This window comes from Capra hircus, chromosome 9, assembly GCF_001704415.2.
Source record: "Capra hircus breed San Clemente chromosome 9, ASM170441v1, whole genome shotgun sequence".
Lineage (NCBI taxonomy): Eukaryota > Metazoa > Chordata > Mammalia > Artiodactyla > Bovidae > Capra > Capra hircus.
The window spans coordinates 57,850,330-57,865,559 of record NC_030816.1 but is presented as its reverse complement, the minus strand read 5'-3'; the positions used below and the strand labels follow the sequence as shown (position 1 = coordinate 57,865,559).

The 15,230-nt window shown below is 37.7% G+C and overlaps 2 protein-coding genes across 2 annotated transcripts; both read left to right on the top strand.

Annotated features, from left to right (window-relative positions):
* LOC102169388 (trace amine-associated receptor 7a-like) lies at positions 3,423-4,451 on the top strand. The gene has a single exon (XM_013966560.2). The coding sequence runs from the start codon at positions 3,423-3,425 to the stop codon at positions 4,449-4,451; it is 1,029 nt and encodes a 342-aa protein (XP_013822014.2).
* Positions 9,983-11,020, top strand: LOC102171791 (trace amine-associated receptor 6-like). Its single transcript, XM_005684762.2, has one exon. The coding sequence runs from the start codon at positions 9,983-9,985 to the stop codon at positions 11,018-11,020; it is 1,038 nt and encodes a 345-aa protein (XP_005684819.1).

Here is a 15,230-nt window from a genome sequence, read left to right as displayed (position 1 = left end):
ATGGACTGTAGCCCACCAGGCTCCTTGGTCCATGGGATTTTCCAGGCATGAATACTGGAGTGGGCACTAGTTTGGATAAATGTTTTTCCATATTTGACCTGATTCTATTCTCTTGATAGTTGTTTCCAGTTGTTCGCATATTTTGTTTCTCTATTGTTTCTTTCAGTTTTTTTATTTTTTAATTTTGCTAAAATAATACTTTTAGTTTTGTTTTTTTCCTCTTTTGGCTTCTTAACCATGGAAAGACAAAATATGCATTTGGCTAGGTAGGCTCAATATTATTAAGATGTACAATCTAGCAATCTAAAATTTAGATGCTTTGCAGCTATTTGCAAAGCATCTAAATTCATAAATCATTGTTGTGGTTGTTGTTGTTCAGTCACTAAGTCTCGTCCAACTCTTTGCAACCCCATGGATGACAGCACACCAGTCTTCCCTGTCCTTCACCATCTCCTGGAGTTTGCTCAAAGCCATGACCCATGGAGTCAGTTGATGCCATCCAACCATATCATCCTCTGTCACCCCCTCTCATCCTGCCCTCAATCTTTTCCAGCATTAGGGTCTTTTCCAATGAGTCGGAAAACCAGACATGATGTAATTAAATGAGGAAATGAGAAAATTTACTATCCCGATCAAATATTCCAGTGCCCCTCTTCATAACTGTTTTAAAGACTCAATTTTATAACAATGAACACTGCTGTTCATTTTGTTTTGTTTTTTTGTTTTGCTTTTTTGACAAGGTAGTTTTAAAAGTTTTATAAAAATAAAGACATAAGATGGCCAAAACAATTTTGGAAAAGACAAAAAAGTAAAAGGTTTACACAACTTTTGGTTTTAAAACTTAAGGTAAAGTTTCAGTCAAGACAAAAGGGTATGGACCTAAATATAGAAATAGGGATCAACAGAATAGAAGAGAATCCAGAAATAAATCCACACACATATGGTTTATTGATTTTTGACATGAACAAACATCATTCACTGGAGAAATATAGTCATTTCAAGAAATTCTGCTGGAATTACTGAATATCCTTATACTAATACTCATTCTCCTAATAAATCTCAGACCCCTCCTCATAACATATTTAAAATTAATATGATGTGAGTCATAAAACACTAGCAGTAAAATTATAAATATTCTAGAAGAAGCATAGAAGAAAATACTTGTGACTGCGTTAGACAATTTTCTTAGGCAAGAAAAAAAAACCATAGCTATTAGAAAAATAGTAAGTTGGACTTCATTAAAAATAAAACCTTTTATTCTTTAAAAGACATTCTCACAAAACTATTCAGGAAACTAAAGTCAAATATTCAGTCATATTCAGAAGATACATGCCAAAAGAACTCATACCCAGTAAACTCAATAATAAGAAATTTTATAACTCAAGTAAAAATGGGCAAAATTTTTAATGGACATGTCACCAAAAGTGGAAACATTAATGGCCAGTAATAACATGAACAGGTTCTCAATACCACCATTCATTAAATTAAAAACATGAGATGTGACTATACACCATCTAGAATGGTTAAATTTAAAAACATGCCAACAGCAAATGTTGAAGAAGACTTGAAGCATTTAGAACACTCATAAATTGCTGGTGGGAGTATAAAATGCTACAGTTACTTTAGAAGATAGTTTGTATTTTCTTGTACAGTTAAACATATATTTTCCATTAGGGCCAGCAATTTACCCAAAAGAAATGAAACACATGTCTATACAGACAATTATATATGAGTGTTCTTAGCAACACCTAATAACAGCCCTAATGTGAACAAGAGTCCAAATGAATATCAAAATATATATGAATATAATAATTGTGGTATGTTCCTATGATAGATCGCTCCTTAGCAAATAATTGGAAATGCATGCCTAACATACCAAATAAATGGATGACTATTGTACAGACACTGAACTGAGGTGTTGGAAACAGTCTATTCTATACCTTGATTGCAGGGGGAGTTACATGGGTGGATACAGTTACCATAATTCCACAACCTGTTCACTTTAAAAGTGTGAAAATTTCAAATATAAACTACACCTCAGATTTAGAAAGCTGGTTTTGTAAAATGACCAGAAGTCACTCATCAGAAAAAAATTTTTTCAAGTCTAAGTTGAGTTCTGTTCTAGAGCTCTAAGAGAAGAATTTGTCAATGGTAAAATTCATAGTATAATATAGGAATATTCACATTCCAAAAATATATTTTTCATATTATTTCTTTAATATATTCCCAACAGTTCCCATTTAGAAACAACAAAATTCCTCCCTCTCCAAAATAAAAACCTTAGCAGGAAGTGCTTTTAAGGTGTGCTTACTCTTCCTTCATGTATTTCTATGAGGAAACATTTTGGATTCTCCACGTTCAGTTTTCCAAATAAGAATTATTAAAACTAAACCTGAAACAGTCTAGATTTTAATATAATTCTGTATTTAATCTCTTTACCCAAACTAGAACTGTAAGAACTTAAGAACTTCTTTGAAAAACTTCTAGTGACAAATGGGAATCAACAACCAGTGGTCCTTACAAAATGAAAATTGAGTCACCCATAATTAGTAAGAATAAACAATACGGCTTTCAAACCTTGAGCAAGTTTTTAAGGAGACTATTCCCATTTCTATTTCATGAAAAGGTCAAATGTCATCAGAAAATTAGTAGGGCATAAAATTATTTTTAGCATAAACACAATCATGGTTTAAAATTTCCTTTCTTTCTACACCTTCCACTATGGGGATACAATCTTAAGTGTTTTGGGTATTGGAATCATTTGGTTCCTCTCCTGAGGGGATAGAGTGTTTGGGGCATTATTCGTGCTCTGAAAAATTAGGAAAAGGGTCCTATAAAATGTAGCATTTGAACAAGCATCATATAACAGCTTCTTGAAGACCAGCACTTCTCAGACATGAAGTACCAGTTAATGCAAAGGAATACATTTTTTAAATTTAAATAATTTAATGATTTAAGTTAACTGTTAATGCATTTGTAAGGGAATTATTTTACAAGATATGAATCACTTTCTAAACATGAAAGTAAGGATTTGGGGACTTCCCTAGTGGTCCAGTGGTTAAAAATCTGCCTTGCAAGGGAGGCAATCTGGGTTTGATCCCTGGTGGGAGAACTAAGATCCCACATGCTGCAAGGCAACTAAACCCACACACTGCAAGTACTGAGTCCACAAGCCGCAACTAGGGAGTCCATGCCATGCAACATAAGATTCCACATGGTGCAACTAAGATGCAATACAGCAAATAAATAATTTTTTAAAAAGAAAATAAAGATTGGCACTTACAAAGAAATGGAGACAGAATATGCTGGCAATTACTAACATATTGTATTTATCTTTTTTGTTTTTTTAAGGACTTTGAAAACTGGCATGACATCCTGGGCCACAGAGGGTGACAGGTTTCCAGGTATCAAATTAGAGAATCATGAGCAGTGCGTCTCCTGCTGCAGCTGTGCAGCTCTGCTACGAGCACCTGAACGGATCCTGTGTGAAAACCCCCTACTCACCAGCTCCCCGCCTCATCCTGTACACAGTGTTCAGCTTTGGAGCTGTGCTGGCTGTATTTGGAAACCTCTTGGTAATGATTTCCATTCTCCACTTCAAGCAGCTGCATTCTCCAGCCAGTTTCTTGGTCACCTCCCTGGCCTGTGCAGACTTCTTGGTGGCGGTGACTGTGATGCCCTTCAGCACAGTGGGGTCCGTGGAGAGCTGCTGGTACTTCGGGCAGCGTTACTGTCAACTCCACTCTTGTTTTGAAGGCTCATTCTGTTACGCTTCCATCTACCACTTGTGCTTTATCTCTCTGGACAGGTACATTGCCGTCACTGACCCCCTGGTCTATCCAACCAGGTTCACTGTGTCTGTTTCTGCCATGTGTATTGTCTTCTCTTGGCTCTTTCCCATTATTTATACTTTTTCCCTTCTTGGCACAGGAGCGAATGCAGCTGGGCTGGAGGATCTAGTAAGTGCTCTCACCTGTGTGGGAGGCTGTCAAATTGCAGTGAATCAGAGTTGGGTATTGGTGAATTTTCTATTATTTTTCATCCCCATCCTTGTGATGATAGTTCTTTACTCCAAGATTTTCCTCATTGCTAAACAGCAGGCTAGAAAAATTGAGAATCTGAGCAGTAAGACTGGGCGATGCTCAGACAGCTACCAAGACAGAGTGGCCAAGAGGGAGAGAAAGGCAGCAAGAACCCTGGGCGTCGCAGTGCTGGCGTTTCTCATCTCCTGGCTGCCTTACTTCCTGGATGCCATCATTGATGCCTTCCTAGGTTTCATCACTCCCACATATATTTATGAAATACTGGTTTGGATTGCTTATTATAACTCAGCTATGAACCCCTTGATTTATGCTTTCTTTTATCCTTGGTTTCGAAAAGCCATTAAACTCATCGTCACAGGCAAAGTCTTGAGAGAGAATTCCTCAACAATAAATTTGTTTTCTGAATAGGTTTGGTCTTAGTTTGGGAAAACTGCAAATAGACTTACATTGGACAGATAATGAGAAGAAAAAAGTTGATTGTAAAAGTCCAATTTTTGTAATGTAAAATAACTAAATTGTAGTTCAACCCTGACCCAAATGCTTAAATTCAAGTTCATAATTCTTTGGTAAATATAACATCAAAACCTATTTGTAATGGGGACAGCACAGCTTTGGAACCAGAAATGCCTGGATGGCAATACCCATCCTGCTGTTGAACACTTGAATGGTGTTATGTGATCTTGGGTGGCTTGGCTCTTTCTGAAATTCATGGTATTTCTCTGGTTAATAACCTCTCCCTTGTAGTAGTCATGACCAAATTTACGAGAATACAAGTGAAGGACCTTTATATTTGTTAATACAAATCCTTCTTTCAATTACCTTATATTAGTTCAATCTCTGCCTAAATCTTCTGTTTCTTCCTTTGTATTATTTTTCTATTAAAATGTGAATACAACCACTTAATGACGTGGTGCCTCCTTGCTCAGGGAGGGCAAAGCAGTGGGTCTGCACTGTTAGGTGTTGAGATTTGTGATTCCCACATTGTGGTTTCAGAGTCAGGTAATACAAATCAAGTGATCACTCTGTTAACTATAATACCAATTCAGTTATGTACAATGGGAAAGATAATTTGCATCATAGCATTTATTTATTCAGTGAGCTTCTTCCTTATTAGTAAGTCTGCTCATAAAATTATATTAGAGTTTAGAACCAGTTAGCAGATGTTTAAAGCAGGGTTTTAAGACTGTCATTCATTATGTTACTCTATTTTCAGATTAATTTATTCTGTATTCATTTAGTTGTGCAGTGTTCTAAAAGTAATTTATAGTGGATTTTGAGGACACACTTGAAAGCATAGCTTAAAAGTGTGCACAAAAGAAGAAAGAAAACTGAAGTGAAGGGCACAGAATGAAGCCAAGACAGAGGCTGTGAAATGCATTTTCTTATGTCCCACAAACTCAGTTCTAAGGCAAAAAAAAAAAAAAAAAAAGAATTAGTTCTGCAATTAACAGTGGATAAATAAAGCCAATTATTTCAGAGAATTATTCTTGATACTAAGACTGGAGGGTTCAAATAGACATCAAGATTTTAAAATCAGATTATGATATCTTTGGGGCAGGAGAGAATATACATCAAAGTATTCTTGCTATATTTTAAAAATTTCTAGCTTGATGTAAATCAACATTATCTATTAGCACATTATTTCTGACTACCATTACACAAATACTTTGAATTGGTAAACATTTCTAGAAATAGTGTATTATTTCTAATTATACTGTTTCTGGAGAAGGAGATGGCAACCCACTCCAGTATTCTTGCCTAGGAAATGCCATGGACAGAGGACCCTGGCGGGCTCCATGGGGTCACAAAGGGTCGGAAACGACATAGTGACTGAGCATACTGTTTCCATCTGATTTTACAGATAATGAAAGGCACCCTAGCCTGCATGGTATCAGTTTATACACATTTTTTTCAGTTCTAACACAGTGTAATGAATTTATTTTGATTCATGTGGTTTCAATATGGTAATTTTCCTATATAATCTTGTTTTGCAAGCTACTGATGGAATGCAATTTATGTTTCATGGCAGGAGAAGAAAATTTAAGTGTAACATACTCCCTTCCCGTTTTGTTGTTCAGTCACATTGGCAGGCAGATTCTTTACCACTGAGCCATCTGGGAAGTCCATTTTATATAAGGAAATTGTGTGTATGTCAATCTCAGTCTTCCAGTTTATCCTTCCACCACTTATACCCTGGTATTATAAGTTGTTTTCTGTGTCTGTAACTTTATAAAATACCACTTTTACTATTAAAAAGACTAATGTATCAGGATGGTGGTTCTTATAAACATGGGGTTCAGAAATAATAAAGATGGTGAAAAATTCAAGGAACCCATAGATAATTTCTGAGTGTTAACTTTGCCAACCAAGGACATCACAAAAAGCAACAAGAGCAGCAAGGACAATCATATATACTTTGCAATAATTTCATAAAAGAAAAGTGTGCTTTACTTTAGGAGGAATCTAGCTCCTCACTATGGAGATCTAGGGGTCCGCCCAGGTTTTACACAGAAAAAGCTTCAGGTCTCCCACCCCATCCTGCTTCTAGACCACAGCTAGACTTCTATCTCTCCCTCTTTTGCTCTTTCTATACTTTTGGTGTAATACTTCTTTCTCATTAAGTTTCTCTATGCTAAAAAATGGTCTGAAAACCCCAACTATAGTTTCATTCATTTTCTATTTTCTTTCTCTGAGTATATATTCTCTTTGCTGTTATTGTTTTTAGTTGTAAGTTGTGTCTGACACTTTTACAACCCCATGCACTATAGCCCACCAGGCTCCTCTGTCTAAGGGATTTCTCAGGTAAGAACCCTGGAGCGGGTTGCCATTTCTTTCTCCAGGGATCTTCCTATCCCAGGGATAGAACCCGCATCTCCTGCATTAGCAGGCAGATTCTTTTCCACTGAGCAACCAAGGAAGCCCATGTATTGCATTAAAAGTCTACAATATTGCAGCAGCATTTTGGGTTTATTCTGTTGGTAGGAACTTTACTGTCCCCACCTGCCTGTCTAGGTGGTCACTACACTCTCACACAAAGGTCTTTCACCTTTGTAATACTTCTCACAATTTTTATTCATACATCCATTTATCTGCTTACTTGTTGAAGGTTTGTTCTCCTTTCAAGATTGAAAGTTTCATGAAGAAAGGGGTCATATCTGTTTGTTCACTTCTTTGTACCCAGCTCCTGGCACTCAATAAATATGCCTTGGATTAAAGAATTAATTGTTGAATAAATTTAAAATAATGGAGGGAGATAAAGCTATTTGTGTACCCCAAATGACAAGTGATACTTGTAATACTTGTGATCATATGATACTTCTTTTTTGCCTAGAATCATGGTTCTAAGTAAGGCAGATCCACTGATATATTGGGTTCAGACAGTAAAGAATCCATCTGCAATGAGGGAGACCTGGGTTCAGTCCCAGGGTTGGAAAGATCCCCTGGAGAAGGAAATGGCTACCCACTCCAGTATTCTGGCCTGGAGAATTCCATGGACAGAGGAGCCTGGCATGGACAGAGGTGTCCATGGGTTTGACAAGAGTCAGACACGACTGCGCTCATTTCACTCATTCCCTCTCTGATACATTTGCCCCTCAGAGGACACTTCTCAGTGTCTGGAGATATTTTTGGCTTTCACAATTAAGGAGATTTTACTGGCATCTAGTAGCGAGGATGCTGCTAGATGTCCTTTGATATACAGGACAGATCCCACATCAAAACTTATCAGAACTCAAATGCCAATAGTGCTGAAGCTGAGAAAGCCTGCTGCTGCTGCTTCTGCTGCTAAGTCACTTCAGTCGTGGCTGACTCTGTGCGACCCCATAGACAGCAGCCCACCAGGCTCCGCTGTCCCTGGGATTTTCCAGGCAAGAGAACTGGAGTGGGTTACCATTGCCTTCTCCAATGCATGAAGGTGAAAAGTGAAAGTGAAGTCACTCAGTCGTGTCCGACTCTTCGCAACCCCGTGGACTGCAGCCTACCAGGCTCTTCCATCCATGGGATTTCCAGGCAAGAGTACTGGAGTGGGTTCCCATTGCCTTCTCCATGAGACAGCATAGCCTACACCTTTGTTGATTTAAGTAACTGATTATTTTACAAAATCAAACTCTCAGAATACATTAGGAAGAATCTAAGAGATCATTAAGAATATTTTGTGTATGTGTGATTAGGAGTCAGATGGCCAGATGAATTAATAATAATCCCTATGGCACAATTCAAAAGAACAAGTCCAGATATATCTTCAAAATCAGTGGCCCCACAGTGGCCATAGTCTGGAATCCTGCTTGAAGAAGCCTGGATAATACTTTCTTTTGCTCTGCTCTGTCCCGACTTTCCAAGGGTGGGAAATTACCAAGAAATGCATTGCTATGTTTCAGTTTCCTGTTCATTATTCCTTAGTTGACATTTTTTAGCACAAGGGACAGAAAGTTCTATCACTTGGATTCACAAACGAATGTGAATCACTCGGAGGGTTTATGTGTGGACTTCTCACGTGGATGAGGAGACATTACAGATCCACTTCCAGTGATGTCTTTTTTTTTTTTTTTTTCAAGAGATTCATGTTCATTTTATTTTTTTTCCTTTTTTTAAATCTATTATTATTATTATTACTTTACAATACTGTATTGGTTTTGCCACACATCAACATGAATCTGCCACGGGTGTACACGTGCTCCCACTCCCGAACGCCCGTCCCACCTCCGCCCCCCCACACCATCCCTCCGGGCCATCCCAGTGCACCAGCCCCAAGCATCCTGCACCCTGCATGGAACCTAGACTGGCAATTCATTTCTTATATGATATTATACATGTTTCAATGCCATTCTCCCAAATCATCCCACCCTCCCCCTCCCCCACAGAGTCCAAAAGACTGTTCTATACATCTGTGTCTCTTTTGCTGTCTCACATACAGGGTTATCATTGCCATCTTTCTAAATTCCATATATATGCGTTAGTATACTGTATTGGTGTTTTTCTTTCTGGCTTACTTCACTCTGTATAATAGGCTCCAGTTTCATTCACCTCATTAGAACTGACTCAAATGTATTTTTTTTTAATGATGTCTTGAGAAGGGAACACATCTTTTCTCTAAGAGCACTGACAGTCGAGTAGTTCAGAAATGTGGACATGTCTAAATACCCTGGTGTTTTTTTTAAATGTTTTCCTGAAGTGTAATTCATCCAAGTCAAGTTGCGCACCCTGTATGCTACCTTTTCTGTTTGTTAGTAGCCAGTGCACAGGCAAAAATCAGTTCTTATTGGGAGAGAAAGGCTAAGTATCGACTCACAGTGTCTGTACCTTGTGATACCTCTGTAACAAAAATCCAATAAGGCGATCACAGCAGGACTAAAAATAGGGGAAAAGTCCAAGTGTTAGGAGAAAAAAAATCTTGAGCTCAAGAAACATAATGGCCTAATTAGAACAGTTGTTTGTCCAGTAGCTTTCTTAACACTCACTACTGAAAATAAACTTTCAAGTTCACACCTTGCACTACAGGGATTCCATCTAGGGATTTTCATATTGATGGCATTTATATATCTGGAAGGGCTATATGCTTTAGGCGGTAAGGCACATAAACCTAAGAGGAGTTGATGCTATAATTACTTCCCATATCAGTGCCTGTTGCAAAGAGGAACTCTGAAGGTAAAAATTTTTTAAAGATATTTAAGACCAAAAGGGAATTTTATCAAATTCAGGGATCTAAGCTTTAGTTAGTTGAAATTCAATCCCAGTGACTTTGTCCAATGTAAATTTTTTGCATTTTATTCTGTTACTGAACTTATTTAAGATTTATAATAAAAAGGAAAATTGAAAAAACAATAGTACTAATGTCTGATAATTTCCTCAGGCATCCTACTGTATGTATGATTTCCTCCAGAAGCATTGAAAGTCCATGGAAATCAAGAAGGACAGAATTCTTTGAGTGTAAAGGACAGATCATGAGCAGCAACTCATCCCCCAGTGCAGCTGTGCAGCTCTGCTACGAGCACTTGAATGGATCCTGTGTGAAAACCCCCTACTCACCCACGTCCCGCGTGATTCTATACATGGTGTATGGCTTTGGGGCTGTCCTGGCCGTGTTTGGAAATCTCCTGGTAATGACTGCCATCCTTCATTTCAAGCAGCTACACTCACCAACCAATTTTCTCATCACCTCTCTGGCCTGTACAGACTTTCTAGTGGGAGTGACTGTGATGCCCTTCAGCATGGTCAGGTCCGTGGAGAGCTGCTGGTACTTTGGGCAAAGTTTCTGTGCTTTGCACACATGCTGTGATGTGGCATTTTGTTACTCTTCTCTCTTCCACCTGTCCTTCATCTCCATCGACAGGTACATTGCTGTTACTGACCCTCTGGTCTATCCCACCAAGTTCACGGTGTCTGTGTCAGGGATATGCATCAGCATCTCCTGGATCCTGCCCCTTACTTACAGTGGTGCCGTGTTCTACACGGGTGCCAATGAGAATGGGCTAGAGGAATTGTCTAGTGCCCTCAACTGTGTAGGAGGCTGTCAGATAGTTATAAATCAAAACTGGGTGTTGGTACATTTTCTATCCTTCTTTATACCTACTTTTGTTATGCTAATTCTCTATAGTAATATTTTCCTTGTGGCCAGACAACAGGCTAAAAAGATTGAAAATACTGGTAGTAAAAGAGAGTCATCATCAGACAGTTACAAATCCAGAGTAGCCAAGAGAGAGAGGAAAGCAGCTAAAACCCTGGGTATCACAGTCATAGCATTCATGATTTCGTGGTTACCATACAGTATTGACTCATTAATCGATGCCTTCATGGGCTTCATAACCCCGGCCTATATTTATGAGATTTGCTGTTGGTGTACTTATTATAACTCAGCCATGAACCCCTTGATCTATGCTGTATTTTACCCTTGGTTTAGGAAAGCCATCAAAGTCATTGTGAGTGGGCGGGTTTTCAAGAACGGTTCTGCAAGCATGAATTTGTTCTCTGAACAAATGTAAGCCATTGAGTTGAAGAAGTTGAAGGTATCTTCACATTTTACACATGAATGAATTTTTAAAAATCAAGTAAGATTGTTACTTCAGAGAAAACAAATTGCTTTTCCAGTTTAATTGGATAAATCAATGTGTCAGTCTGTTAGGATGTGCATTTCCCTTTTGCTTCTTCAAAAATATTTATTTGACTAATAAATGTTAAGCCCATTATTGTTGACTGCTGTAGAATGTGCCTTTGCCCGCTCCCTGCAGTCATTCCCCACCTTTTTTCTCTTATTCCATTGACTCTTCCCTTTGTAACCTGTAAACATATCTGTTGCCTTTTATTTCTTTTTTTCCTTACAAACTGATCTACCCATTTGCAATTTATCAAAAATTTCTGTGATTAACTTTCTCCAGTTTGCTGCTTTTCTTGCTTTGATTATTTTCCTAGGGAATTTTTTGGGGATGCAGTTAAAAGTATTATGTTTAAGTCTGCGTGGTGTCTGTGTCAGGAACTGGCTTCAGCATCTTCTACATCCTGCCCCTGGCATACAGTGGTGCCAAGCTTACACAGATGTCAGAGATGATGGGATGGAGGGATTAGTAAGTGCTCTCTGCTTAATAAGTGATTTTCAACCTGTTTGAATCAGTTTTGGATATTGATAGAATTTCTATTATTTTTCACACCTGGCTTTGTTAAGATGCTACTGTACAGAAATATTATTCTAATGGTTAGAAAGCAGACTAAAAAGATGGAAAATATTACTAGAAAATAAATTTGTTACCAGAGACTCACAAGATCAGAGTGGCTAAGAGACAGAGAAAAGCAGTTAAAAGCCTGGGCTTCACAATGTAGCACTTTTGGTCTCATGATTACTCGATGTATCTGATCCATTCATTGATTCTTCTTTAAGTTTTATCACACTTCATATGCTTATGAGATACTTTGTTGGTTCAGTTATTGCAAATTGCCCTAAATCATTTGATTTATGCTTCATTTATCATTGGTTTGGGAGAGAAATAAAACTTATTAAACTGGCAATATTAGAAGACAGTTTATGAATTATAAAACTAACTTCTAAAGCCTACATTTCAGATAGATGATTTGAAAAATTTTAAGTGGATCTGGTGATATATTGGAAATTTCTATAGTGATTATTGCATGAAAATATAGACTTGAAAATGATCATTTTGTTGAGGAGGAGACATGGTACCTCGACTTTAGCAGCTTCACTTTTATACGTTTACATATTTTGAAAAGTGAACATCCTTTGAGCACTTGATAGAACCATGTTATTTAGTAGTGGTCGACACAGTGGTCATAATTCTAGTTTCCTCAAATCTTCACACCACCCTGCTCTGTCAGTTGTTATTTCTTCTTTCAAGCCTGGTGCTGTTTTACCTTTCCTACCACTGAACTTTTTTCTTCATTTTTATGTTTCTTCCTCCTCTGTTCCCTGTTAATGTCAGGTTGTTCTGTGAACTCAGTTCGCATTCATCTTGAGCAAATTGATTCTTGGTGTCCAGTTTTCTAGAGCTCCTAAAGGTCTCTGAGACATATCCATCAGCCATTTCAGACTCAGGATGAGATTCATGTTTTATTTTCTTAAGAGATATTTTGTAAATGTAGGAATAATCATCAGCCAAAGGGAAGCCCAGTTTCTATCATAGTTGCATCCCTTTATGTAACCGTTTTCTCATTTTATGAAGTTTGTTGTTTTACCTTCCAGCTCATGATAGAGAGCAATTGTTGGTTATCTTTGCTTCTATAGGTACTATTTGGAGCTTATACACTGTTCATGATAAAAAAAGAATACTACTATTATCTATGTTATTGGAAAATATGTAATTTAGAAATGTTGTATAAAACTTTTTGAAAAATTCTTAAGGATCTTGCTTTGATGTATTTCACAAAATCAAAACTGATTTATTCCAGATGTTAAAAAACCAGAAGAAAACACGTATATATTTTTAACTTTATTGGTGGAATCATGACAAAAAATCCATATGGATTCAGGCACTTAATTTTTAAACTTCAAAGAAAAAGAACACCATGTTAAGGAAAAACAGACAAAGTTTTGGTAGCATGCATGATGAAGAATTAGTAGATTTAAAAATGTAAAAGCAATTTACACAATAGAAAGATGGAGACAAATGTCCCACTAAACAAATAAACAGGAAATTTTACAGAGGCATGGCTAATAAATACATTAAAATGTCCAATGTACAAATAATTTTAAAAGTTAGTTAAAATGTAATAAAGTTTCATGTCTTGAATTGGAAGGACAGCATTGAAAGGATCATTAATATCAGATTAATTAGATTCTGAGAAGTTGAGCACACTGCTGAGAGTTGGGCATGTTCATATAGGAAAAACACAAATTTAATACCTCTTCTCTTAGAGGAAAATTACAACATTTATATAAAATTTCAAATCACATGTCACTTGACTCTGTAGTTCCATTTCTGCCAAGCAAGCCTAAGAAGATAGAGTCAGGCAAGGAAGGAAACATGACAAGGATATTCATTGTATATCTCAATTATAGATTGAAATAAACTAGGATTGATATGGTGTAGATTAAATCAATTATGTTCGAAACATTATAAAACCATTAAAAAGAACAAATGCCCTATAACAATTAACAAGGTAAGACAACCACAATATATTTTTTTTCACTAAAATCCAAAGAAAACAGAAGCAAAAAAATCTGACCTAGATTATAAAACAATATATGGACTAGGTCCCCATATTACACTTTTACAAAATGTAATTTTATGTATAACAGACAGTGTCTGTGTTTGGGGAGGGGGATTTACTTTGTAATTTAGCTTTATCATTTTAATGTTTGTGATTAAAATACATAGGTTAAAATTGATATTAATAATACCACCTTTATTTTTATCTAAGCATCATCAGCTTTATCTGTGTGCTTGCTTGTTTTATTTGGGAAGGGAATATCTTTTGAGAATCTATCTTTGGTATATTTTTGTCTTATCTAATGAAATTATGACATAGGTCCATTAGTATATTTTAGAAAGTGCACCTTATATAAAGCATCTAAGGAATTATATCTTAATATTTTTAAGTATTTTAATGGTTTTCTTTCAGCAGATCTTTAATATGCTGCAACTCTTCTTGTCTATATTAATGACCTGCTGTCTTTAGGAGCGATGGAAGCTACCAAGAGTCATGGTTCAACATTCCACTTGTGCTTTATTTCTACTTTTCAGGTCATTTTGAAAAGTGATAAACAAGCACAGTAGATGTGTTGAGTAGAGGCACATATTTTGAGAAGCGACTTCACCTCCCAGCGAGGCTGGAAGGAGCATTTCCCCTCTAGAAGGGGAATGTTGCCCAGTCTGCCCCTTGCTGTTGAGTCACTAAGTCTTGTCTTTTCTTTTGTGACCCCGTGGACAGAGGAGCCTGGTGGGCTACAGTACCTGGGATCTCCCAGGCAAGAATACTGGCGTGGATTACCATTTCTTTCTTCAAGGAATCTTCCTGACCCAGGGATCAACCCGCATTCCCTGCACTGGCAGGCGAATTCTTTGGTAAAGCGTCTGCCTGCAATGCGGAAGACCTGGGTTCAATCCCTGGGTCAGGAAGATTCCCTGGAGAAGGAAATGGCAACCCACTCCAGTACTCTTGCCTGGAAAATTCCATGGACAGAGCCACCAGGAAAGATTATAAATCTGCCCCTTAGGGTAGGAAAATGCATTCCTCAGAAGACAGACCTCAAAGAACACCCACAGATACTAATGTGAGACCAAGCTCTCTGAAGATGGATGACACTGTGGGGATAAAGGTCACAATCCCTATATTTACTGAGGTATTTTTCTTGTACCTGGTGCAATGTGAAAGTCTAAATAGATTTAAGAGTATTGCAGAAAAATAAATCCTCCCTAGCATCCCTGAGCAGGTGAAGCGAAGATTTGTATCTGTTCCCACGGGTATTTCATGTCCTCTCCCCTCCTACCCACTGACCTCTGCAGAAATCCAAACAGCTTGGCAAAAAGAGGCGGGTGTGGTCAGCTTGTGTGCAGGTCTCCTTGAGTTCATGCCAGTCCCCTCACTGCGCCTGCGCTGCAGCTACTCTCAGCCTTACGAATGCGTCCAGCCCCCATCTCGGAGCCTCAAAACACACTCCCCTCTCGCCGGGGGAAACCCTTCTCTGTGTTTACTTTAAATATCTCCTTGACCCTCTCAACCTATCTTTATAGTTACCTGCTTGGT